This window comes from Triticum dicoccoides, chromosome 7B, assembly GCF_002162155.2.
Source record: "Triticum dicoccoides isolate Atlit2015 ecotype Zavitan chromosome 7B, WEW_v2.0, whole genome shotgun sequence".
Classification (NCBI taxonomy): Eukaryota; Viridiplantae; Streptophyta; class Magnoliopsida; order Poales; family Poaceae; genus Triticum; species Triticum dicoccoides.
Window position 1 is genome coordinate 766,488,200 of NC_041393.1, and position 27,393 is coordinate 766,515,592.

The following is a 27,393-nucleotide window of genomic DNA, read 5'->3' on the forward strand; positions in this document are numbered from 1 at the left end:
GACTTCAGCATTGTTTGAATTTGAGGCACGCGGTCATCTATTTCCAAAATCAGTATACATTGCTCCAATATGCCGACCAACAGGTGGATGTGCAATTTTTCTTACGCCACACCCACAAATGGAAATGGTGCATCGCCCTATACACGTGAAAAAAAAGAGGGAGCCAAAACAAACATTATTCTAGGTTGCTAACGAAGTACTCCACTGTCACATTATGGGACGGAGGGAGTAACTAAAATGCTCTGCTCTACATGCATCTTCACTGTCACATTGTTCAGATAATGATGACTCTCTGCGCTACCTGCATCTTAACTGCCACAATGTTCAGTGTATTTGAACCATTTTGCTGTAGTGTTTTTTTTTTGCAGGGTCATTTTGCTGTAGTGTTTGTTCGAATATTTGAAGCCACTTCATCCAGTTATAGCTTTGGAACAAAAAAACCAGTGCAAAAATACCAGCAGCAATGGGTTGACTAATCATTAATCATGAGGCACTTACCAATATATGCATCACTCGTGCTGTAGTAGCAACTATTTATCTCTATGAATGCACTTACCAATAATCACGTGCCACCTTATTGAAAATTAGTGTGTCTTGTCAAAAACGCACTTAGATTATGCGACGGTTGGAGTACTTTTTTCTAAATACACCCCCTGTCCCATGATATAAAAAAGTTTTTGACACTACGGAGGGAGTAGAAAATAAAATCGTACGTCTACCTTGAGTCCTCTTTCTCGAATCCATCCAGAATTCGGCATGGAGTTGGCTCACGCAGCTACAGTTTGTTTTTGTCAAGTGCAAACCTGCCAAAAATAACAAAGCGGTCGCATGGCCTAATGGATAAGGCGCTCGCCTCCGGAGCGGGAGATTCTGGGTTCGAGTCCCAGTGTGATCGTTCACTACAATTTTTTTCCTTTATCCGTACGTTTGCACTTTACAAACTAGATGATGCCCCGCGCGTTGCTGCGGGATACAATTACTGTAGAAAATAAACAAATCATGAATTTTTACCTGCTGCACCGGAGGAGTTTCTGTGAGTAAGATCAAATTCTTTTTCTTTTGTTGATGTTAAATAGTGGGAATAGAAGGTAATGTCAAATCAAAATATGAACTTTAATTTTCTTCTATAAATGTATGGAAGAATGGTAGGATTTACCTAGTAGGATGTTGATTTGTTCACTTTCTGTCGGTAATGGTGATTTGTGCGTATTCATTGTTATCGGTAACTGGCCTAAATGAGAAGAATTATATTAGATAAATATATGGTACATTGCAGATTGCAGGGTGTTGAAGTGTTTTGTACATTAGGAATTTGCTGCTAGCATCTTCAATAAAGTCGACTTTTTTTGTACCGGGGTTTCTGTGAAAGAAAGTTACACTGGCTGTTGATGTATTATCAGTACCTCATTCTTCGAGGAATTAAATAAGTATGCACATCTATTAGCAGTACCTCGTTCGAATTATTTCTGTATCATCAGAATCAATCAGACTGACTGTTGATGTATTATCATCTGAGGTCATGGCTAAGGATAGTTGGACTATAAAGTTTTTTTTTTGAAGGACCAGTTGGAATATAAAGTGGTGTTTCAAAGGATAATAACAACGCTCTCACTACTTGGTTGGCTGGAACCTAGAAGTGACAACATGTCCAATCTTTGAGATGCCTGAAAATGTTCATAGTTTAACTTAGTATGCAGGCTGGAGATGGGATTCATAATACGAATGTTTGACTCACCTGGACATACAAAAGGAAAGCAAGTAAAAAATAATCAACATGTGAAGTTCATGGTAGCAATCTAACAGGGGAAAAACATGCTGCACAAATATTTGAAATTGAGGAATCAGGGGGAACATCGTACAGAGAGGTGATTGAAACATGTTCCAGGTGGCGTCGAGGTTGCAGATGTTTCCTAACTCTGACAGATGATTGCAAGAGCAAACTGGAGTCCATACATGGTAAATTGATTTGAGATCTGTAGTAATGACATTCCTGCAAAAAAACATGACGGAGTAAAATTTCACATAAATCTAGTTATATAAACATAAACCCTGACTATGATGTTAAAAATATATAAAACCCGACTAAGAAAAAAGATATGGCGGATCAAGACGTGTGAGATATCCGACTGAAAGAAGATTAATAGCAGTGCATACGACAGCTCTATAGTTCGTTGCAACAACAAAAATCAAGAGTTCTTTGTTGTTGTAGCCAATCAATTGCAGACGAATACGTGAGGTACTGTTCTCATGTACGCATATGTACTTTCTCCTTTGCTGGAAGAATACATGAGGCATACGTGTCCTTTACTCAACAACAACAAAATCCCCCAATCTCCCCACCACGAACACCCATGATAGCAACATGCGAGCAAAGCGTCCACCTTCATCAGCCATCCAGTGATTTTATTCAGCAAACAAAACACGCCGTTCATGTATTCATCTAGCAAATAGAACAGTACATATGCGTACATGAGACACCAAGACAAAGAACTCTCCACGCCCAGCCACCGAAGGAAGGCCATGCCAAAAAAAAAACAGAAGGAAAGCGAACCCCACAGAAACACAAAACACGATGCTCACCGATGCCATCAAGCCGGCAGGCCGCTCACCGTCTGCTCGATCCGTCATGGAGAAACCATCCATGATCCTTCTGCATCGCCTTCAAAGGGCTTTGGAGGCCGCATGTAGAAAACTGGAACAAATGTCGGGTTCCGATAATCTCCACAGATTGGATGGCTCCGTGCCTCCGCCAAGACTCCAGCTCGCCTGAGACGCGAAGGATGAAGAACTGCTACCATCCTCATCCCCAAAACACGGACTGAAGCGCCAGCAACCGTCACGTCGCCCGGAGCTGCCACCATCACCAGCGCAGCTTCCGACGAAAAGAACCACCGCCACAGACTCCGGTCAACCGGATCCGTCATCCGCGATACAAAAGGCCTTCGGCACCTCGCCGGCACCGTATCTGACGCCGTATGGGGGAGAAGTCCGGCCATCCCTTATTCTACTCGCGACCACCTCTTTGGCCACGGTGACGACGACGGGATACCACACCCCTAAACCTAACCCAATATACACCTCCACGTGACCACGTCGGGATCCCAGTTCCCCTCAGCCACTCGACACTGAATTGGGCGCCGGAAGCGAATGGAAACGTCGTAGCACGGAGATACCGAGAGATTTCGGGGGCAGATGCCTTATGCGTCCCTCTGGGAGCCGAAGAGCCGAGGAGCCGAAAAAAGCGGAGCAAACTTCAAAGCCTGTACAGGCGATCAACTCTTGGGCTACGCCGTGGCTAATCAAACGGCTGCAGGATTTTTATGGTGACGTGGTGGATATGCTGATGTGGCAGTAGGAGAATGGTTGCTGATGTGGACACGCTGCATGCTTAGTTAAATAGGTTAGTGAGGATGAACTATTTAGGTATTATAGATACACATCTATCTTTCCATTAGGTTACGGGAGGTTTCCTGATCAGCGTATCATTCTTCTCTTTCCATTACGTTGCGGGAGGTTTGCTGGTCGATGTTGAAGCATCTCCAATGCTGACTCGGATATTTGCTCCCGAATCTGTTCACAGACAAGGGAACTAGTCCGCGGATACGGATGCGGAAGCCAGTTATCTAATGCTGCCCGCATATATTTTAACCTCAGTTTAAACTAATCGGACAAAATTCATGCAAACACGACAGATTTTATATAAACCGGACGTTGGACAATTCTTAACTAAAAGCTACATCGGACTAAGGTAAAGCTTGTCGGCGTCCGGTGCCGGCAAATATCCATGCCACGACATTGATACCTTGACTAGTCTACAGCTGGCCACAGCAGGACTCCCTTGTCTTCCCCATGTCCGGTATCCCGCTCATCGGACTACCGTGAGCTCCGGAGGTATATGCTTCAACGCAAAGGACCGCTCTCCCTTATTCAGCAGTGCCGCTTATCGGAGTGGCACCGGAGCATCGGGCGGGGGGTGCTACTTCTTGAGCTTGCGTTGGTTTTTTCCTTGAAGAGAAAAGGGTGATGCAATAAAGTAGAGATAAGTATTTCCCTCAGTTGAGAACCAAGGTATCAATCCAGTAAAAAGAACAAGCAAGTCTCCAATAGATGCACCTGTACAAACAATCAAACACTTGCCCCCAACGCGAGAAAGGGGTTGTTAATCCCTTTTCATTAGGTTGTGGGAGGTTTTGCTGGTCGGCGTTGGACTCCAACGCTGACTCGGAAATTTGCTCATGTATCTGTTTGCAGATAAGGGGATCAATTCGCGGACAAATATACATCTCTCTTTCCGTTACGTTGCGGGAGGTTTGCTGGTTGGTGTTGGACCATCTCCAACGCTGACTCGGACATTTGCTCCCGAATCTGTTCACAGACAAGGGAACCAGTCCGCGGATACGGATGCGGGAGCCAGTCATCTAATGCTGCCCGCATATATTTTAACTTCAGTTTAAACTAACCGGACAAAATTTATGCAAACACGACGTATTTCATATAAACCGGACGTTGGACAATTTCTAACTAAAAGCTACATCGGACTAAGGTAAAGCTTGTCAGCGTCCAGTGCCGGCAAATATCCATGCATCGGGCGGAGGGTGCTACTTCTTGAGCTTGCGTTCGTTTTTTCCTTGAAGACAAAAGGATGATGCAATAAAGTAGAGATAAGTATTTCCCTCAGTTGAGAACCAAGGTATCAATCCAGTAAAAGGAACAAGCAAGTCTCCAATAGATGCACCTGCACAAACAATCAAACACTTGCCCCCAACGCGAGAAAGGGGTTGTTAATCCCTTCATGGCTACTTGCAAGGATGAAATCTAATAGAGATAGATATAAACGATAACTAAAAGGTAAAATAAAGTAAATATAGATAAATTGCAGAAAGGTATTTTTAGGTTTTTGGTTTTATAGATCTGAAAATATATAATAGAAAATAGACCCGGGGGCCATAGGTTTCACTAGAGGCCTCTCTCTTGAAAGATAACATACGGTGGGTGAACAAATTATTGTTGAGCAATTGCTAGAAAAGCGCATAGTTATGACGATATCTAAGGTAATGATCATGAATATAGGCATCACGTCCGTGACAAGTAGACCGAAATGTTTCTGCATCTACTACTATTACTCCACACATCGACCGACTCCTTCCTGCATCTAGAGTATTCAGTTCAAGAGAACAGAGTAATGCATTAAGCAAAATGACATGATGTAGAGGAATAAAGTCAAGCAATATGATATAAACCCCATCTTTTTATCCTTAATGGCAACAATACAATACGTGTTTTGCTACCCCTAGTATTTCACTGGGTGAGGACACCGTAAGATTGAACCCATCACAAAGCACCTCTTCCATGACAAGATAGATCAATCTAGTTGGCCAAACCAAATCAATAGATCAGAGAGAAATACAAAGCTATTTAAATCATGCATAAAAGAGTCCAGAGAAGACTCAAATAACATTCATAGATAATGTGATCATAAATTCACAATTCATCGGATCTCAAGAAACACACCACAAAAGAAGATTACATCGTTAGAACTCCAAGAACATTGAGGAGAACATGGTATTGAAGATCAAAGATAGAGAAGAAGCCATCTAGCTACTAGGTATGAACCCGTAGGTCTGTGGTAAACTACTCACACATCATCGGTAGGGCAGCAAGGTTGATGTAGAGGCCCTCAGTGATTGAACCCCCCTCTGGCAGATCACCGGAAAAGGCATCAAGATGGGATCTCACGAGAACAGAAGCTTGCAACGGCGAAAAATTGCTTTTGTGGACGCTTCTGATGTTCGGGGAATATTTGAGAATATATAGAGCTAGAATTAGGGTTAGGGGACCCTCGAGGGGCCCACAAGCCAGCCCCCCTAGGGCGCGGCCTTAGGGCTTTCGGCCTCCTTGGGACTCTTCTGGTGTTTTCTGGTTGGAGAAAAATCATCGTAAAGTTTTATTCCGTTTGGACTCCGTTTGATATTCCTTTATGTAAAAGTCAAAAACAAAAAAAAAAACAGCAACTGACACTGGGCACTAGGTTAATAGGTTAGTCTCAAAAAATATATAAAATAGTATCAAAATGCATATAATACATCCAAGATAGATAATATAATAGCCTGGAACAATAAAAAAATTATAGATACATTGGAGACGTATGAGGGGGATGGCGGTGGCCGACGAGAGCGAGCAAGTCACCGGCTGTGCACGCCGTTAAGGCCGCGGTGGTGGTCTTCCTGGGACCCAAGCGGCAGCAGCCTCCCATGCTCTATTTTTTCTTGTTGATGGCGGCAGGCGAGGACGTGCTAGCCGCCACGTTATCGATATCCGCAAAGCCAGCTTCTATCTCCACCGGCAGGGCGGGGTTCCATCAACGTTGGCGATACATGATCACAGGCGCGGGAGGAGCGGTACGACATAGCCTCGTCCACGGCAGCCACGATGCCCGTTCGCCATGCTTCCCCGCGTGCTGGCCTGGAGCAAGTTGCCACCCAACAACGAGCTGGCTTGGAGCGGCAAGTTGCTGAACAACGGGCCGGGTTGGAGCGGCCTCCTCTGCAAGCTGGCCTGCAGCGGCCTGGAGCGACGTGGGATGTGGAGAGGAGAGATGCCTGGTTCACATCCGATGCACTCGGTGGGCCACCTAGCCGGATTTTATGCCGGAGAACTCCTCTTCCTGCTCGTCGGATGCCATGGAGAGTGGGATGCAAGGAGGAGATGGAGAGCGGAGACGGAGGCCCAGAGCCAACTGGCGTTGTGTTCAATGTCGGTCGGCTAGCGAACAGACGTGTGGCAAGAGTAGGTTTCTCAGCACGCGCGCGGGTTTTATGGAGTAAGGCGAGCAGACTGTGCCCATTTGATTGCGTCAAGGAGGCGTATTAAACCGGGCATGCATTGGGCAGGCTCTCTCGACCGGCGCGGCGCTTCAATGTCAACAGTGAGAGGTCGTGTCCTCTGGGCCAGCTTCAGTTCGTAGAGGCCTCTCTATAGCAACATGAATACAGGCAGGTGGCCACGCGCTGGAACGCGTGCCGGCAAGGGATGCAACGGCGGAGCTATGTTGGGGCCGAGGGGGGCCGTGCCCCCCCCCCACCCCCCCAGCTTTGGAGAAAACCCTGAAGATTTTTTTTTGAAGGGCCAAGATGAGGTGAAAAATAGCCTTTTGCCCCCCAGCTCTTTGTCATTTACGTTTCGCCCCCCAATGGTTTTGGTCTAGCTCCGACACTGAAGGGATGGGTGGGTTTGGGTGGGCCAGGTCAGTCAGAAGCGGACGTGGCAGTGGTCCGGACGCCTGCAACCCCCTGCCCCCTCACTTTGTCTCTGGTCTAGGGGAAAAAGCATGTTCAGACTGTTGACGGACCAATGCAGACCCGGGTTGATTAGTTTCAACGGTCTGGACCATGCGATCCGGACGTATGCAAGCGGTATGAGGGTTGGCGTCTCCTAACTATTTGTAATGCTCTTGTTCTTCCCTTCTACTCCAATGAAAAGGCAATGCTCTTGCTGTTTGCACCAAAAATAACAACCCAATGTGTTTCGACATTTTTATCTCATGACAGGCTCATAATCCGGAGGTTCTTGTCCAGGTTTACTGAAGGGCAACTGTCGTGAAACACATTTGCGAACTAAGAATGTGTTGCTATCTTTTTAGGGGAAGAATATGTTGCAGTTGGGTCATCACAATACCTCATCTTCGAGTCTAGGATGCCATCCATATGAGCAGTGCGTACACATTTTGGAAATGCATGCCCGGTCACCTCAAATTCAAACAAGTAATCCTCTCATATACTGATCACTCTATGCTCTGGATGCATCTTCGCCGCCACATTGTTCAGTCTAATTGAACTAGTTTGCTGCAGTGTTTGATTTGAACATTTCAAGCCACTTCATCCAGTTAAATGTTTGTACCTCGCAAAAAATAAAGGTTTGTAAAAAACCTGGAAGCAACATATAAAGACAACTGTGATTCTTTGTCGGCGTTGTTAGAACAATTCTCCTTCCAAACTCCAGCAAAGAAAAGCAAATCGGATATTGATTTGGTAGCAATGTGAGGATAATTCAGATGGTTTTCAGCATATATGTTGGTTCCTGCATCAACCAGAAATCGTGTCACCTTATAGAAAAGGTTAATGTGTCTTTTTCTCATGCAAACCACGTTTCTACTTTTAGTGTCAAAGTCGAAAATTGAACAAACTGGTCGCATGGCCTAATGGATAAGGCGCTCGCCTCCGGAGCGGGAGATTCTGGGTTCGAGTCCCAGTGTGATCGATCACTTCTCTTTTTTAATGCTATCTAAACCACGTGCACATATCACGCGCTGCACTGGCGCGCTTTAATCATTTTTTAGGATCGATTTATTGCTATTTTTTTAGGATCAATTTATTGCTATCTAAACAACAACTAACATGAATAACCTGGCATCTCCGACACCGACCCTCGTACCATTCGCAACCGTCCGGTTCGAACGTATTTCACCATCCAACGTGGTGCTGTACCGGACATTAATTCATTCCTTCTTGGAAACCTCTTTTTTGCAAAATTTTATTGCTATCTTTTTTTTGAAGGATCAATTTATTGCTATCTAAACACCAAGTAACAGGAATAACATGACATCTTCTGACACCGACCCTCATACTGTCTGCAATCGCGCGGTCCGAACGTATTTTACCATCCAACGCGGTGCTGTATCGACTACTAATTCATTCCTTCTTGGAAACTTCTTTTATGCGAAATTTTATTGCTATCTTTTTTTTGAGGATCAATTTATTGCTATCTAAACACCAAGTAACAGGAATAACATGGCATCTCCGGCACCGACCCTTGTACCGTCTGCAACCGCACAGTCCGAACGTGTTTTATCATCCAACGCGGCGCTGTATCAGCCACTAATTCATTCCTTCTTGGAAACTTCTTTTCTGTAAAATTTTACTATTATATGAGTATTCTTGCAATGCTATTTTTGAGTGAACTGTGCATAAATTTATTCATTGTTTATTTCCATTTATTCATTATTTTTCTTTTTGAAGGATAGTACTAATGTCACTAATTTATTCTTCCTTAGAAAACTTAACAATTTTGATTTTCTTTTAGTTTTTATTTCATTTTCTTTCTTCTTAAAGGGTAATACCAAAGCCATTAATTAATTATTCTTAGGAAAAATGCATTATTTTGACTTTTTTTAGCTTTATATTTTATTTCCTTTCTTATTTAGCGATAATACCAATTTGACTAATTCATTCTTCCTTGTAAAACCTCGTAATTTTTATTTTCTTCGTCCTTGTTAGATTTTCTTTCTTCTTAAACGGTAAGGACATCTCCGACGCCGACCCTCAAACCGTCTGCAAGTGTCTGGAACACGTGGTCAGGACGTGCTTTTCCATCCAACACGGGCCTACATCGGTGCACCCACCAGTTCGGATGTGCTTTTTTTCCTACCAATCGGAAACAAACTGGGGGGTGAGGGGGGTGGGATTTGCGGGCGTTCGGACCACTGCCATGCCCACACCAAAAACCCTCTGCTGCGCCCGCACCCTTTCCCTCATGAAGCGAGCTGCCCGCATTCATGCCGCTAGAGCAGCTACTCCGCATTGACGCTGGCCCATGGAGGATGTGACCTCTCACTGACTCCATCATTGAAGTGGCTCGCCGGCCTAGGGCGCCGCCCAGGCCGCGTCCCCAGTGTCCGCGCCTATTCAATGTCGTAGAGATGTTTAGGGCATCTCCAGCCGCGCCTCCAGGAAGGCCTCCCCAGGCGATTTTTTCGCGCCGGCGCCGAAAAAACGGCCCAGTCGCGCCCCCAGGAGCCCGATTTTCGCCCGCTTGGGCCGAAAACAGCGCCGACGGACCCAGCCCGAACCCGGCGCGGTGGGGGGCGCCCGGGGGCGCCGGGGCGAGCTGTTTTGGCGCGAAAAAGACGCGGGCCAGCCGCGTCAGTGACTCGGCGCCTCATCTTCCCCCAACGGCCTCGGTTCCCGCGGGGAATCAATGGCAAGGCTGCCGCCGGTCAGCCTTGCCATTGATTCCTCACGGGCGGCGCTTCACGGGACGGCGCGCCGATGCCTCCCCTCCCTCGCACGCGTACACACGGGAGCGGCCCGGCTATAAAAGCCGGCGGCCTCCACTCGCCTGTGCCCACACCAGCCCCGCCCTCTCCCTGCCTCTCCCGAGCGCTGCCGCCCAACCCCTCCCTCTACCTCTCCTGAGCCCGCCCAGCCCCGCTGTCCCCATGGCAGAACGCTTCCCCGGAGACGAGGCGGCGGCCAACGGCTTCGGCCGCCGTTCGCTCCGCGAACAAGAGTCCTGGCTCCTGTTCCAGGCGAACATCCCGGCGCCGCCGGACATGCGCGCCGGGCCAACGGGGTGGAGACTCAGCGCCGGGGGAGTGCCCATTCCCCCGTTGCCCGACGCCGTGGCGAAGCCGAAGTACTTCGCCGAGGAGGTCGAGATCGTGCGCGCGTCCCTCACCGACGCCCAACTCTCCCTCCCCCAGTACACCACCGACAACCACGCGGTCTGGGCGGCGTATTTTGAGTGCCGCCAGCAGCAGCGATTGGCGTCCACCAACGGCGCGCCGGTGGTCGGCGGCCGGCAGGGGCGCCACCTCTGGTGGGGCGTCCCCGGCCGCACACTCGAGGGCGTGCTCACGTACCTCGAGGGCGGCAACGACCCGCCGTTGGCGTACACCCCGGCGCAGCACCGACGCGTCGGGCCATGGGTGCCAAGGAGGTTCGGGTCCTCCTCCTCCTCTTCCTCCTCCCGATCCTCATCGCACTCCTCCGGCACTCCATCCCTGCTCGGCGTCAAGGCCGAGCCCGCGGCGGAGTCGCCGCTCGGCCGGCGCACTCGCAGCGCCGGCATCATCATCAACGAGGGCGGACGGCGCGCCTCCTCCTCGTCGGCTCCTTCGCGCTTCGTCAAGCCAAACACGGAGCCGGGGCTGGCGCCGGTGAAGACGGAGCCGGGGCTGGCGCCGGTGAAGGCGGAGTTCGACGACGACGACGCGACCCTAGAATGGGCGCGCCAGGACTCCATTGCGATGGAGAAGGCGCGCCGGGAGAAGGTGAAGGAGCGCCAGCGCGCCGCCCTGCGCCGCTTCGAGGAGCGCCGACGCGGCCGCGATGAAGACGGGGTCGTCGTCCTATGCGACAGCGACGACCACGACGACGACGCGCCGCCGCCAGTCCGCCATGGCGATGCCGGGTCCAGCAGGGGCGCCCGCGTCAAGGAGGAGAAGGCCGACAACGACGATGGCGGCGACGACTTCAGCCCCTTTCTTTTTTAGATTAGGTTAATGTAATGAAAATGCGCGAATTTTACCAAAATTTGCCATGTTTAACCGAAATTTAACTACTTTTTATCATAACTTCGCCGAACGGCCCTTTTTTTTAATACACGCCTGGGGGCGGCCCTGGGGGCCGACGGCTGGGGACCGAGTCGTTCCCAGGGCCATTTTTTGCGCCGGCTCACCCTCAGGCGGCGCTTTTAGACGCCCCCTGGGGGCGAACGGCTGGAGATGCCCTTACTAGACGGGACAAGACGGATTTCTACCGCGCCTGTTCAATGCATGTTTGTCCCGTCTTCCGCCATTAAAGAGGCTTGCCGTGTAGTCTTAAAGTACACACCAGGTCTTCAGAAGATTTCATAGTGGTTGTTTCACGTAGGCCCACAAGTGTGGCCCACATTTTGGTGATTTGGGGATGCTAGGCCCAACCCATCTTGGGGGAGCGAACATAGTTAGTACCCCCATATGCATAACACTATTAGTGGGCGAAACGACCCACTCACAGAGGGGTCTGCTGCAGCAGCCCACGAATACGAAGCCATGGGTATAACCGCCGGTACCCTCACAAAGGAAATCCAGAGACGAGGCGGCCAGGGGCCGACCGCCGGGTCACCCCGGGAAACTGAGGAAATGGGCGTCACGAAGGGTGTAACTAAAATATCGGTGAAGGGTCTGCGGCGGAAGCCTGAGGAGGAAGGGGTCGGTGCAGAGGGCGTGCCATGATGGCATCAGCACGCACCTGAAGTGGTAGAGGGACTTGTATCCAATCTAGGAGACCGTCTCCAGGGCTCCTCCCGTGCGTACCCAATCTAGGATGGCGCCACGTGTCCCCCGATTGCATCCCACGGCATCCACTCTCGCTACTGCAGGGCTCCTTTACGTCGGCTCGCGTGAACCCGCGCTTCTGCTCGGCTCGATCGGCACGCTGCGACATCGGCTCACTCACGAGACAGAACATCATCCCATCTAGTTCCCCTGTTCAGCCGACAACCATGGCCGAGCGGAGTGGCGGCGACGGGGACGGAGCAGGAGGACATTGTAGAAACTTAACCCACGAGCGACGCGCGTCCATGGGATAGTTGCTCGACCCGCCGGCATCAGAGAATCCAGATAAGACTGGTAGCCGCCTGGCGGCCGAGTTGGACGCAGATGCGTCGCTGCGGGGGCACGGCCTGCGGTGGATTACAAGCGTGCATGCCGCCGGTGTGCTATCATGGCCATGATCTTCCCGGATTTGATATCCGTATGCTCTCAATCCTCTTGCGAACTGATAACTGAATGAATACAGTTTACTGATTTTAGAAAAGAGTAGTTTTCCACCGATAGATAAACTGAGGCCTTGCATAACAGTTTAATCTTCTAGCTGTGTGGTCCTAGTTATTGTCTTGTCAATTGTATTCTCTTGTTTCCCGAGACTATGATTGTATAATATTTCACCAATTGATTTATTTCTCTTTGTTTGATATTACCATGTAAGCACAAATAAATTTTACTGTTTCGCAGCAGCTGTTGTTAGCTGCTTCGATTGCACTGTCTGCTCTCTGCTGTTGGTGACTAACTTCCTTGTGTTGCAGGTAGCCTCTTAAAGTTTAGAGGTCACTGTTTTTTGAACTTATCTGAATTTTGATTGATGCACTGATGGTTCAGATTTGCATCTAATTTTACAGTGGGTGGCCTAATGGTGATATTAGATTGATATAGATAGGTACGTGTAATTACAAACAGGGAACAAGCAAAGGTCAGCAAGATAATAGTGCTCATTATTTTACTAACTTATGGACATGGAATTCTGAATTGTTCCTAGAGCTGAAAACTTTCAGCAGGTCAATGTAGTGAGCCTAGATGCTAGAACGTAACCCTATAATTATGATTTGTCGGCGGCATGCTGGTCCGACGAGGAGCGGCGTGCAGTGGTGGCGGCGGCGTCCGTGGAGACGGTGGGCACGCGGATGGAGTGGCCCGACCACGACGAGGGCGGCCGACAGGGGCTCGGTTCGAGGCGGCGCGCGGTAGTGCCGGTGTCGTGGCGGAGGCGGTGGGCACCGAGATGGCGGCGGCAGGCTTGTTGGCTGCTCTCTCGGCCATGGCGGTCGTCCTCCGCTCGTTGAACCGGATGGATCGGGCTTGCGTCGCGTGCTGCTGCGTGGGACTCCTCCTCTACGAGCCGATCGGAGACGAGCCGAGCTGCGACGAGTGCCGAGCGCTAGCGCCAGGAGCAGCGAGAGTGGGTGCCGTGGGATGCCATCGAGAGACACGTGGCGCCATCCTAGATCGGGTACGCACGGGAGGAGCCCTGGAGACGGTCTCCACGGAATTTTTTTCCAACCCCGAACAGGCGCTTAAAAACTGGGCTGCATGCTAAAATTCGGGTTTTTTAGGCGCCGGACAGCTCCAACAGAAGTTGTAAAACAGCGTACGCGTAAAAAAGGGTTAGGCCCGCGCTGAAAAACGCTATCAAAAACTGCAAATTTGAGGCGCCCGATTGCGCGAGCTTCATAATTTACACTTCGTGTTTTTTTGGGCATGCGTTTTTTAGCATCTGCTAAAGCAATGTTGGGTCCGGCGCACTAAAAATGCTACAGTGATGCGCTAAAACTATTTTAGGGCGCGGAATTTTTATGCATCTATTGGAGGTGCTCTTACCCGCGTTGCAAGTGATATCTCACCTTCCTCTGTCCTAATGTGCCACTCCTACATATAGCAGTCATAATTCTACGTAAGAAATTCAGCTACCAAGTCTATTCGTGTATACATATCACACGCTGCACTGGCGCGTTTTAATTCATTGCTATGTAATTAAGCAACTAATAAAAGGAATAACATTGGTAACATAAAGGAGCAATGGCTGCGTAGCCAAGGGCGCAATAATGGATGATGCAGTCTCACTTGTTCCCGAGCAGCAGCACGTCGTTCACCAGTCGGTCGACGCTGCGCAACGACGAGCCGCCGTCCATGGCGGCCGCCTCGGCCGCAGCTCTCCACTCCGCCGCTTTGGCCCGTTTCTCCTTCCCCAGCTCCCCGGCCATCATCTCCCTCACCAGCCTCGACACGGCGCCGCTCTCCACCTCCTCGGGAAGGTCCATGCCGTTCCGCCAGCACTCAAGCACCTGCCTGCGGTTGGTCGTTTGCTCGGCGAAGACCGGCCAGGCGAGAACCGGCAGGCCCGCCACCACCGACTCCAGAAGCGAGTTCCACCCGCAGTGCGTCACGAACAGGCCCGCCGCCGCGTGCTTCAGCACCGCCGGCTGCGGGCACCACGGCACGACGAGGCCCCCGCCGCGCTCCAGCTCGTCGCGAAACACCTCCGGGAGAGCCGCCACGTCCTCGCTGCCGTCCACGATGTCGGGTCGCTTCACCCACAGGAACGGGAACCCGCTCGTCGCCAGGCCGAGGGCGAACTCGCGCGTCTGCTCGGCCGACATGACGGCGACGCTGCCAAAGTTGACATAGACCACCGACCTGTCCGGCTTGCCGTCGAGCCATGCGAGGCACCGCGCGTCCTCCTGCCAGATGCTGATGTCCATGGCGCCGAGGCCGTCGTTGGCGGCGGCGGAGGAGGCGATGACCTGGGCTAGCGGCCCGACGGTGTACACGGGCGGCGGGAAGATGGCGGCGAGCGCGTCCACCACATCGCTCTCGAGCTCATAGAAGGTGTTGAGGATGATAGCCTTGGAGCCGACGGCGCTCTTCATCTGCCCGATGATCTCGTTCACCATGGTGTCGTCGGCGTCCGTGGTGCGGCAGAAGGTCGGCAAGTCCCTGAGCCGCATGTGCTGCTGCATCCCCGGCACCCAGTCCAACGGCGTGTCCAAATATCCGTTGGTCAAGCAGCTGCCATCTTCGAGAGGGAGGAGCCCTCGCCTGAGCAGTTCCTCGAACTGCGAGTACCCCAGGAGGCCGCACGCGGACGCCGTGAAGAAGAGCGCGTCCGCCACGCCGGCCTCCCTGGCCGCGGTAGCCGCGAACGCCATGGCCGTGTCGGCCACGACGCAGGTGACTGGGGGCGCCCCGGCGCGCTCCTCGCCGGCGAGCTTCCTCAGCAGGTCGCGGAAGGGGCCGCGGCAGTTGCGGCCCACGGCGTCGGCGAGGGCCGCCACGTCGTGCTGCGGCACGGAGAGGGACGTGCCGTCGTCGATGACCTCGACGCGGAAGCGGGCGGCGGCGGCGGGCGGCGGGCGGACGGCGGCCTCGCCCTTGGCGCGGAGGAGGCGGCGGTAGTTGAACTGGGTGTGGACGAAGGTGACGTGGGCGCCGCGGCCGTGGAGGAGGCGCGCCAGCTGCATCAGCGGGGCGACGTGCCCCTGCGCCGGGAACGGCACCATCACCACATGCCACCGTCGGCGTCGAGACCCCTCGCCGTGCGCTGCTTCCATCGTGCCCCTGCGCTTTGTGGAGTGGAAGTGGAAGTGGAATTCTACGACAGCGAGCTGCTATTTGTGGGAACCGGCAATGCTACACGTACCAACGATTTACAGGCTTTTACAGGATGGTTAACCTTGATTGGTCAATAGGTGAGCGGGGCGGCCCACCCCCCTGAAAATCAGGGGGGGAGAGGTTTGTGATTGGTTGCTAGATGGAAGGAGCGTGTAAAAGCGCGTAAGTCTTTGTATGTCTAGCATTTTTGTGTGGGAACCGTCGTCCATGAAGCAATGGGCGTGGAATGGCATGTGACAAGAGAGATGGACCGTCTGTAATTCACTGTGAGACCACGTCACACACGTATGGTACAAACTATTAAAAAATCACTGTGAGAGCATGCCATGCACAGGCGTGTTTGGTTGCCCGCATCGAGCCCAACTAGGCCTCCGCAGGAAGGAAGAGGTCTGTTTGTTGCCTGGTTTCAGGGTTGGGCCTGCATCGCACGCTTCTTAAAGCTGCCCAATCTGACTCGCTGAAAACACTCGAATCGGCAGTTTCTCGCGAGCCAAGCCAAGCCGAGCGCAAGCGAGCGGGCCAGGTGATTACCTGAGGTCTTCTTCCACGTCCATTAAGTTCTTATCTAATCTCTTTCTTCTGATCTACACAACGGTGCTTCGATTCGAGGTAAGCTCTACACGAAAAAAGTGCACCACTATGCTACGGTTCCATTCAAGCGATTGGTTCATAGTTTCATCTGTCATAAGTTCTTAATTCCGTCTTCCCGTTTGGATCTATTCTGGACAATTTTTGTCAGATTCGTCACCCACGATCGATCATTTGAATTTTTTTTGACCAACAACCTAATCTCGCAGTTCCTCACAACATTCGTATTGTAAATTTTTGATTTCGACGATCGTAGCTTCACCTCTCTTTGAACAACAGTCTACTGCACTGATGCCGTCATGTCGAGCTCCTCCATCCTATGCTCAGAGCCCTCCTATTCGTCCATCTCGCCGAAGCCCTTCCCCTTGATCTCCTTGCCCACGTCCTACTACACTAGAGGCATTTCCGGCGTCGCTCATCTCGGCCTACTCTATGCCGTTCTCCTACTGCAATGACGTGCACACTACTTTCTTGTGTCCTCTGCCTCCGTGCACACTGCAGTTCGCTGCGCCGCCGACGGGGTCGATCATCTTGGCCTCCTCTCTCTCTCGCCCTACAACACTGGAGTCGTTTTTAGCATCGATCATCTCGGCCTCCTCTCTCGTCCATTGCACTCACGATACCATGGGGCGAGCACTGCATTCTCCTCCTCTGTCGACTGCCTTTGCGCGAGCACCACAACTAGTTCGTCGACGGTGTCGCTCGCCGTGCCACCGACGGGGTTGCTCGTCATGTCGGACACGGCACCACGGCCACTATCCACCGCAGTCTCCGTGGTCCGGCGCACACTGCATTTCTTCTCCCCCTTCCTCTGCTAGCTCTTAACCCTGTGTGCTAAGTGCAAGTGCTAGCTCTTAATCATACCCCATGCAAGCAACCAAACATCGTGTAGTTGTATGTGCCGAGACAATGCAGGCAACCAAACAACGTGCCAAAGTTGATCCTCTAATGTAGGAAGTCCATATGCAGGCAACCAAACAACTTGCAGATCTCGCATATGAGGCTGTTTTTCCATAACCAGGCTGGGTTGAGATGTGTATGCAATGCAGCTACTGTTCACTATGCAACGAAACAACTTGCAGATCTCGCATATGAGGCTGTTTTTCAGAACCAGGTTGGGTTGAGATGTGTATGCAATGCAACTACTGTTCACTACTGCAACCAAACACCTCCATAATGGCCAGATCGACAAGAGAGTTGACTCCAACTCAGATCCAGATCGTCGTGCACGTTCAGCTGTCACCTCATCTTATCTTGGCGAGATATCTTCGATCGCAACTGAACGTTTGTTTTATCTCGTCTGGTTTGATCTGCAGCAGCAGCAGCAGCAGTATGGCCACTTAGCTACCGTGCGTTTCTTTTCATTTTTTATTTTCCCTGATAGCAGCAGAGCAAAGCGGATTCGATCCACGCGACAGCATGAGCCCAAATTCACTGTTTCTGACCCTTACGAAAGTTTAGCACGATTTTAACCCGTTTGTGAAAAAAGTTCGGATCTAACCCTTTTTCTACGGCTGTAGATGTTTGACGGTAGGATATAATGGGCTACCGTCATGATCAATGGTGGTAGGTTTGTGGTCAAAATGGTGATGTGGCAACATGTGGCACCTGGCTCTCCTTGGTTACTACATATACAATGCGTTGCCCTACAAACTTGAAGCGAACTGATGACATAGTGACATTTTTTGACTAATTAAATGTTGGATGTGAATTATTGTCAAAGCCATTTTTTGACTTATATGTAACTGCATGGTTCGTAATGATGTGGATTCAAGTGGTAAGTGCACACATATATATTTCTGCTACATGAATATAGCTCACGCATATGGCAATGCTACTCCAAACATTTTTTTAAACATAAGTGCTCCAGATGTATTTCTAGTTTCTAGTATGGTAAAAAGAAGAAAGAAAAGGGGCACGTTTTCTTCTCTTAGCACATGGTGGCATGATGCACGGATATTACACCATTGGAAATGCTATCCCGGTAATGCATACAAATAATAATGGTAATGATATTTCTCCGAAGAATTAGAAAAAATAAATAAGCAGATTAATCGAGGCCCGGGCCAGGGTGGCGGGCGCTTGTCGGTGAGGAGAGGCCACCATCGCTAGAGATATCTATACCTCTCCTCCCTACAGATTTTCCGGCTATTTTCAAGAAATCAGATTTTGGAAATATAAATTAATGGAAAAAGAAAAATTCCTAAGACCCAATTTCTGATCTCATGCCAGGCTCTCTGCTTCTTTACTTTTCAAACGGAGGATCTTGTTTTTTTCTGCTAGTACCATCTAAAGATCTCTTTTCACAACATAGCATATGTATGGTAACCGACACTTACTACTGCAGATGTGAGAGCTAGCGACAGGCTAGCTACGATCACCTTGCACCCATCCATGTGCACTCCAAATGTCCAATAGTGTGTGCGCGCAACAGATTGTTAACTGATCGACCAGTGAGCGTAAAAAGTACTGTCACAAACTATCCAGCTACAACTCAACACTTAACTGAAAACGGTGCCATATGCTACATTGACATTTCATTGAACAGTTCAGCGCCATATAGAAGTGAGAAGAAAATCACAAGTCAAGACCTTATGCATGTTGATCATAAGAGATTGCAATTAGTGTGATTCTTTTTTTTGGCGGGTGAATTAGTGTGATTCATTATCCAAGAAATGGGGAACATGCAGATTTGAGTAAGAAAGAGGAGCAAAATAAACCATGTTGTTATCTGAACAAATCAGAAAGGGCATGATTGATAGGAAAATACAAATCAGAAACGGCATGCTTGGTTCTCATATTGTCAACGGAGCGGTTGCATAATACCAACAATGACCAAAAGCGCAAAGTAAAAATTGGTCTTATTCTTCCAGTGATCCATACTACTGCCAAGGCTGAAAAAAGAACACATAACCTGAAAAATATAAATGGAAATCAAAACATGAATGCGTGTATACGCCATAGAACAAAATAATTTTTTGTTCTCTCTTAAAATGCTCCATCCATTATGATTATTTTAAGTAATACATAATTTGGGCTGGCCTAAATCATTGAAACATCTTAAAAGTTCAGTTGTTCCTGATATAGCAAAATAAAAAGGAGATCAAATAGCTATACGCACATAGAAGTTTGCATATCGAACTCAGGCCAGGTATTTTTTTAGAAAAGGAGGATGACCCCCGGCCTCTATATCTGGGCGATGCATACAGCCACTTTATTAATTATTCTCACAAGACCTTACAAAGTCATACACAGTAAGACAAAAGCCGCCGTCTAAGCAACAAATGTCGCTACACCTATCCAGTTGATGAAGGGGCGCAGATAGCCTGGGCCTAATACCAAACAGACATCACAGCCAAGCTTAACATCTATGACCTGAGACTCCAACCTAGTCACTTGCCGGGTCTGGGGCACACACTGGTCCAGCGTGCTCTTAGAGGCCGCCGCCGCCAACTGCCACCGCTCCATCTTCAGAACTGTACTGATGCATCAACCTTGCTCGGTCTAGCTATCGTCGACGCCACCACGGCGTCCAACGGCACCTCCTCCCTGCGCGCAAACAGCTGAGCACGTCGCGGTCGCCATTGATACACCTCAGCGCCATGTTGCCAAGTACCACCAGCCGGCGGTAGCCACTTGCCCCATGGTTGCCACATCATCACATTGACCAGTAGCCTACCACCATTGACCATGACGGTAGCCTGTTATATCCTACCGCCAACGTCTACGTCGTTAGAAAAAGGATCAGATTCAAAAAAAATTATAAACATGTCAAATCGTGCTAAACTTTCACATAAGAGTCAGAACAGTGAGTCTGACCGCATCATATCACATGCATGGATCGGAACAGGAAAATCATACTTGCAGGGAAACATCATCCGAGAGATCAGGATCTCATGCTGGGAGAGGGGGAACTGAAAATGATGGTACCCATGCCCATGCCCATGAAAAACAATGTCGACATATGCAACTAGCATTGGGCCCCGCTCTACGTGTGGGCAATATCTTTGACCCAAATATTCATTTCCGAGCCCGGGCTTATCTGCTTTCAGTGAACAGTAAAATAAAATACTACTCCCTCCGGTCTGCTTTAATACAACTATAGTACAAAGTGTATTAAAGCTGTGACAATTCATTTCGATCAGATGGCGTAAAAATTAAATAAAAACTGAAACTTTTCCCAACCAAGACACTCAAATGCGTGATGCCCTGGCAAAATTTCACCGTGTTCGTAAATCTGAGGAGCTTGTGCCAGAAAAGGCAAAATCGGCCCTAACAGTTACTGAACAGTAAACTTTCTTAGAGACCCCAATTTTTTTTCATGCAACATTGACACATACATCACACATTTGAATATTTTGGTTGATAAAAAAAAATCATATTTTTTTACTTTTTCTAATAGTTTTTTTATTTTACTTTTCATGCAAGGGAGTAACGAGCTCGAGAGCCGAATTGTTGTGTCCCTTTTGACCCCTTTTTCATATGGATTTTGTGCAAACTGACCTTATATAGCCACTGGCCGTGGATATTTCCTACAATAACACACTGGAACATATATAATGACTTTCTTCAATCAACATTGATAAGACAATAGAACAAAAATGTCATATAGAATGCATCTTTACACACATACTGCAAATAAACTTGGGACACATTACTATAAGACTGCATATTTTGAGCCATGAAATCTTGGATAGTCAAAGAAGTAGTGTGAAAACTTCAACCTTGCCCACCCTGAATTTGGCACATTGAAAACAAACGACACGCGATGAAAATTCTCCAAAGAGAGAATCTACTTGAACATTTTAATTTGACGAGTCTAACACCCAATAAATGATTACCGCTCATGGTGTAAATCCATTTGTTGAGGAATATACTATATTGTAAGTAATGCTACAATTAAAAGTTAGCTTTTTGTTACACACTGAACTAAAATATGCACACATATTGTGTGCAATATTACTAATGACATCATGAACAGCTTTACATCACCATGAGCACAAAAGTTATCCGTATCTAAAATAAAGTTTTATCCTTCTATTTAGATTGTGTGACAGCATACAAAAATGATCCTAACCAAATAAATACTCAATATGATCTGATAAATATCCATATCTAAAACAAGGTTTATCCTTCTATTTAGATTTTGTCTCAGCATACAAAACTGATCCTAAACAAATAAATATTAAATATGATCTGTTAAATAAAGTACAAGTGCACACTGTACTATTTCGGATAATATTCAATATGAAGTAAATATTTTGAATGAACAAAATCAGTACTTCAACTAACTGTACATTATTACTTCAAATTTGCACGCCCCTTATTATTATATTGCCAAGGAGCAAGAAATGTGTTTTAGAAATCCAACATAACTATCATCAATGCCAAATCTATGTGTGTATTCTCACTTTTACCCATCACACAAACTTAGATACCATATAAGAATGTATATGTTGGCACAATATGAGTGCCAGAGCACATAAGCAAAATTAAAATGTGGTTACTTCATTTTTTGCGAGGGAAAATGTGGCGATCATGTGATCCATCATGGGCCCCCTTCTCAAAGCTTCTAGATCCTTCTTCGACTCGGCAAGATGCCTTCTAGCTAGGCCCCTTCAAAACTTGTCTATTCCATACGTAAAGCTCTTGATGCACCTCCCGTGCTTTCTGCAAGAGCGTGGGCTCGTCCCCTCGCCACTTTGCTATGTCCCATGCGTACTTGACCATCTCTTCGATTGTACATTCATGAAGCCATCGAGCCTCTCATTTCTTCGCCCTCAGATGCCCTCTACCTTGCACATTTATCAAATGTTCTGTATCAAGGATTACCGGTCTATGTCTGATGTTGCCATCTCACTATTCACGGTGCCCCCGCAGGGAAGCCCTACATTCCACTCTACATTCACACCACTCTGTCAAGTCTCTCTCTAAGTTCTCCTCTTCACCATGTAAATAGATCACCAAGTTTCTCACCCATGATATAAATCTCGATCCATTACACCGTACAATGTAGTTTGATTATTGTAAAGCAATGTGTTCTCTTCTTTCTAATCTAATAACCCAGGAGCTGTTCTGTTTACAGATTGGCCATGAGCGTCAACAACTTCCTCATGATATAAATATCTATCCATTAAATACTTAAATTTGCATGCATGGTAGGAGCTTGACCATCCGGTAAATTGATTTTGAACACCATGGTGTGCGTACCTACACGGATGTCAGCATGCAAGCTTGATTTTGGCCAGGTTTTGGACCTATCAATTGATTTTGTATGCAGTCCTATTAGAAATTTTAAGGTGCGTGATGCATGTTACCGGCATATATACATTTTTAGATAATTAACCTCATGGTATGGATATATTGGCCCCATACATTGTATATCCCACAGAGCTAGGAGGACAGTGTGATTCTTTACAAGGACATCTACACGGTTGGAGCATCTCGAGAGGTTTCTTCAATCATGGATGGCGATGTAGTCTCCATACATGACCTCTTCCATCCTAGTTATTTTTTTATAGTTCATTTGTTTTTTATTCCTTTTAGACATGTGGGTTGTAGTTTCTTCCCCCAGGGAATAAATAACGGCCTCGGCCCCCTGTCCTCCCCCCGCAGCAACCCAGGTGCTCGAACCCAAGTCGCCGCTCCCAGCCCTCATCCACCTTTCCTCCCGATGTCGTCTTCGGGCAAAGCCCACGCGATGTCGACGGCGGTGGGAACTTCCCTTGCCATCTCCTGGAGAGGGGCCGCGGGGGGCTTCTTCTTCAGCCGACAGCGGAGCTCGGAGGCCGACGCATCGGGCGGGGGCACGCAGGCAGTTGGCGGTGAGTGGCAGCGCAACCGCTGGCCGGTGCTAGTGCATCGCGGTGGAGCATGCGGTTTGGTGGCAGCACGACGCTCTCTTCATGGCAAGGATTGGCTCGGTCAGATCTGCGCTGGCCGGAGGTGGGGGTTGGCGACCAGAGCTCGGCAGGAGGCCTAGTGGAGCGATTGGGCCTGGCAGGAGCTGGTAGTGGTGCGATGGCACGGTTGGGTGTCGGCTGTGACGTTTGGAGGCAGCGGTGCGAATCCACAACCAGGCTGGTGGTGGCGGCACTAGGATGGCTCGGCCAAGATGGAGTCTTCGCAAGCAACGAGCGACCGGCTACTGTTGTGCGGTGTGATGAGAGGTGGTGCTCTCCCAGTGGTGCAGATTGGTTCTTCGTGGAGATGCAGGTCCAGTCGTCGCATGGTTGTGCCTTGGAGTGGGCGACGGCTGTTGCGGGCAGTCCTGGATCTTGCCGGAGGTGCGGGGCAACTGCGGTTCCTTGTCCAGGCTGGGTGTTGGTGGTGTGGCCGGTGTGATCCTTGTCGGGCGTCCGATCGTTAGTCCTCAGCTTTGCAGCTTTGTTGGCGAAGTGTTGTGGTGGCAGCGGTGTGAAGCTTTTGGGATGGTGTTGCCCAATTCTAGGTGGTGTGGTGAGGTGCGACGCGCGGATGAAAATCTTGCATGACTTCTGTCGGGCCGGTGGCGATGGCACCCGCAGATGTCATCCCCTCCTTCAAGGCGTGTTCATTATGTCCCTTGCTTGCTTGGTGTTGTGCCAGTCTCCGTGTGAAAGCCTTGGTTTGGTGTTGGATCCGCACAATGGCGGCGTCATCGACATCGTTCCTCTGTTTGGAGCATTCTGTTCGGAGACACGACTAGTTCCTCATCACTCTCCTCCCGTGTTCGCTATTGTCCTCTATGGCGATATGTATGCCCGTCACTGTTGTGTGCAAGACGGCGTCTTCCTCTGATCGGATCGAGTCCTGCCACACACTTGGCACTTCCACTTAGGCGATCATAGTGGATGGTGCGTCGATAAACGAAGTTCTAATGAAGTTGGTACTCTTCAGAGGTGTATGGCATCGGTCGGGATGCGGTGTTGTGTTTCGGTTAGGATGGGCTCTTTTGGGTTGTAGCATGCTTTACGGTGTTTTCTGTCTTTGGCATTGCTTGGGTGTAGTGTTTGTGCTACACTCATTGTTCACAGCGGACGCAGTTTCTTGTAACTAAAATTCTGCCTTCTATAAAGCTATGGTAGGCCTAGACATACTCTCGAAAAAAACACATGTGGGTTTCATGCATCATGTTATGTAGAGGCCGGGTATTTGCTCAGTGTGTTTGTACCATCTCGATATAATGATTAAATACAAAAATTATTGTTCGACAAAACCGCATGGTATAAAAAAATAGCCCATTAAGATTAAATAAGTTATTCTGTAAACCCTTCACGCAGGACGACGACGTAATGACCTGCCGTCCGCGGGCAGAGACGGCTCCCATGACGTATGGCGCCGCCGTTGTGGCACTGCCATGTAGGCATGTTTCCCAATGGGCCCACCTATCAGTGGTTGAAGGACACCCTGCCGAACGACAGAGGATCCTCCTCCTCCGCGGGCATCCTTCGGTGCATCCTCGACGGCTTAGTCCACCGGCAACGCCAACGAATCAGCCTGCTTTGGTGCACTCCATGCGCGATCACCGGGTCGCTCTCCTGAGCTGGGCTTTTGAAGGAGAAGACGACACCATCGGTGGTTCCTATGCTAGGCCCCGCCGCATCGCGGGGCTTCACTGGCCGCTATCTCGCTGGTCTATGGAGGCTCCATGAGCTGTCCCGGACTCGACGACACGTGTCATTCAACACGCTGGTGACTTTCTATATACATCTCTTAATATAATTTGTACTACATCTGAAAAAAGAAACTTATTGGTGCAATATTTAAGTGTAATATGCCTTTGTGCATCGAAGAAACACTTGTCGTGATGTATGCTTCATTCAAATCACTGCTCTTTCATTTTAATGTAAAAAGTATTTAATTTAGTTGACCTAATTATCATATCGACCCGTGTGAGGTACGGGGGCATCCATGCAAGCAGAGAGGACAAGACAAACCTCAGTTATTTGTTGTACATCTCAAATGATATTGGCACAATATTTTAACAATAATATGCCACTGTGCATGGAGAAAACATTGTTGTAATGTATTCTACATCACTGAAATCCTTGTTCTTTCAGTTTAAAAGAGATATGTTTACTTGAGCTACTTAGCATACGTACCAGTGTGTAGGTAGGGGGCATGCAAGCAAGTATAGACGACAAGTAGAACTATGGAACTCAACATTTACTAATCCAACATCCTGTATTTGATCGGACAATGTTAGCTCTTTTATACTGTTTGCGATAGTCACCTTATCACACACGCTTCAAAATTATTGAGTGTTGTGATGTTATGCGCATCGCAGACGTTTGGTACTTCTTGGATTAACTGTGTGGGATGTACATACTAACGGAAACGTATTCCTTGGATGGACTGTGTGGAATGTACATACGAACGGAAACGTTTAGCGGGGGCTGACTGTGTGGGATGTACTTACAACCGGAAACGATTTCGCCTATATAATTGTATCTTTTGCACTACTTTACGTATAACCGTATTTGCTAGCTCACCGGTCGCACACGACCTCATTTTGCCGAGTATGTGTGCCAGGAGGGCATATCCCCGACGGTTTTTGGGTCGTGTGGGAAGGACCCCCGTATCACAGTCACTCACTTGGCGACGGTTCCGAACGCCGTCACGGAAAGGGGTTAAAAACCTTTTGCATAGCACCGACGCGTACCCGTGGAAGCTTTTCCACAAGAGGATCCTTCTGAGGTGAGCTGAACCTAGGGTCTTCCTCAGAGTCAGAAACCTGAAGACATTGAGGGACCCCAGCAGTGGGCAAGAGTCAGGAATGACGAAATTATAAGCAGTTCCAAGATCAACTCCTTCACATATGATTTGCCACATTGGTGAAAATAGAAACATCTTTCCCTACTCAAATCTATCAGGATTCATAAGGGTAGCACAAATAAAATTAACCCAGTTGGGAGGTACCTTAACTGCCTCCAAATTATCAGAGCCCACAGCAAAATAAGCCTTCCAAGCTAGCAGGCTCTCCAATCCAACTTCTGAGAAACAATGAGAGTCACCAGAAGTCCCATTAGTGATTAAATATTTTCCTTTCAAATCATAACCAGGGGGCACCCATTGAATCAGAAGTAGAGTTGAGAGGAAGATTCATACTGATAGAAGCATCTCTGAGCATAGAGGAAACTTCATTGTCTGGTTCAATGATTTCAATCTCTTCATCCACTAATGTGCTTTCACTATCATCAACGGCTTGGTTGACTACCAGCTGATATTCGGCTGGGTCAGCTAACCAAATTATAGGATCATTTTCATCTGCCAAATTGAGCTGAAAGAAATCATTTTCTTCCTCTAGCTCATAGTCAAAGAGAGGGTTATCTTCTATCTGAATTTCCTGAGCTGGGGGGTGTTAAGTTGAGATCCAGGCCCAATAGAGGAGCAATGTCAACGGCAGCAGCACCCACATGGGCTTGGAGCTGGTCCCCAGGAAACAAGCCCAGAGGAAGGACAACCGGTCCCAAGGCCAAGTTAAGATCTGGAAGCCCAATCTGCATGTGGGCTTGGCCCAAGGCATTTAGATTTTCGTCCACCACCAGTGGAGCATTGTGAGCTTCAATATCTACCAAATTGCCATTCGAACCCTCAGAGTCAGTGATTGCACTGTTGTTGTCCATAATAGGTGGCTCAGATCAGCAGGTTGATCATCAAGAGGTTGCATGATTTTTGCCAACTCCAAAAATTCTCCCTCTTCAAGTTCTTGGTCAACAAAGATATTTCCATTGGCAGGCATAGCCCAATGGCCCTAACCAGGGAGGTCTTCATCCATATCTTCATATTCGTCCTTTGGCAGTGCATGTTGATGGTTGCCTTGCTGATCTTGTGGCATGTTATCCTGAGCTTGATGTTGCATAATAGGACCCACAAAGTGCTTTAGCTGGTTTGGATGAAAAGGCTGGTTGAGAGGTTGTGGATGAGGATTGCCATCAATAGGTATGGGATCCTCATCAGGAGCCCCCCCCCCCCACAAGCTCCTGCTGAACAATTACCACAGGAACAGTCCATGATTCTGAGTGCTCATCTTCAGATGCACCCACCACAATGCTAATTGGGACATCCCTCAAAGCTTTTACTCTAATTTTGACAACTAAAGGAGCTTTAGAACTTCTTGC

At 48.7% G+C, this 27,393-nt stretch overlaps 1 protein-coding gene, 1 long non-coding RNA gene and 2 other non-coding genes across 4 annotated transcripts; 2 read left to right on the plus strand and 2 right to left on the minus strand.

Moving 5' to 3' along the window:
• The first annotated feature begins 822 nt into the window (after positions 1-822).
• On the plus strand, positions 823-895 carry TRNAR-CCG. The gene has a single exon. It is a non-coding gene; the product is annotated as a tRNA-Arg (tRNA).
• A 635-nt stretch (positions 896-1,530) lies between these two features.
• Positions 1,531-3,120, minus strand: LOC119340746. Its single transcript, XR_005164654.1, has 3 exons — positions 2,581-3,120; positions 1,860-1,990; positions 1,531-1,735 (listed from the first exon to the last, which is right to left on the minus strand). It is a non-coding gene; the product is annotated as an uncharacterized LOC119340746 (long non-coding RNA).
• Positions 3,121-8,183: 5,063 nt separating this feature from the next.
• Positions 8,184-8,256, plus strand: TRNAR-CCG. Its single transcript has one exon. It is a non-coding gene; the product is annotated as a tRNA-Arg (tRNA).
• A 5,640-nt stretch (positions 8,257-13,896) lies between these two features.
• On the minus strand, positions 13,897-15,679 carry LOC119335714 (cyanohydrin beta-glucosyltransferase-like). Its single transcript, XM_037607809.1, has one exon. It carries the CDS (start codon positions 15,640-15,642, stop codon positions 14,152-14,154), a length of 1,491 nt encoding a protein of 496 aa, XP_037463706.1. The 5' UTR covers positions 15,643-15,679; the 3' UTR covers positions 13,897-14,151.
• Positions 15,680-27,393: the final 11,714 nt, after the last annotated feature.

What these genes read in the sequence shown, in the direction of transcription:
- LOC119335714 (XM_037607809.1), bottom strand. Translation starts at nt 15,642, where the DNA reads ATGGAAGCAGCGCACGGCGAGGGGTCTCGACGCCGACGGTGGCATGTG.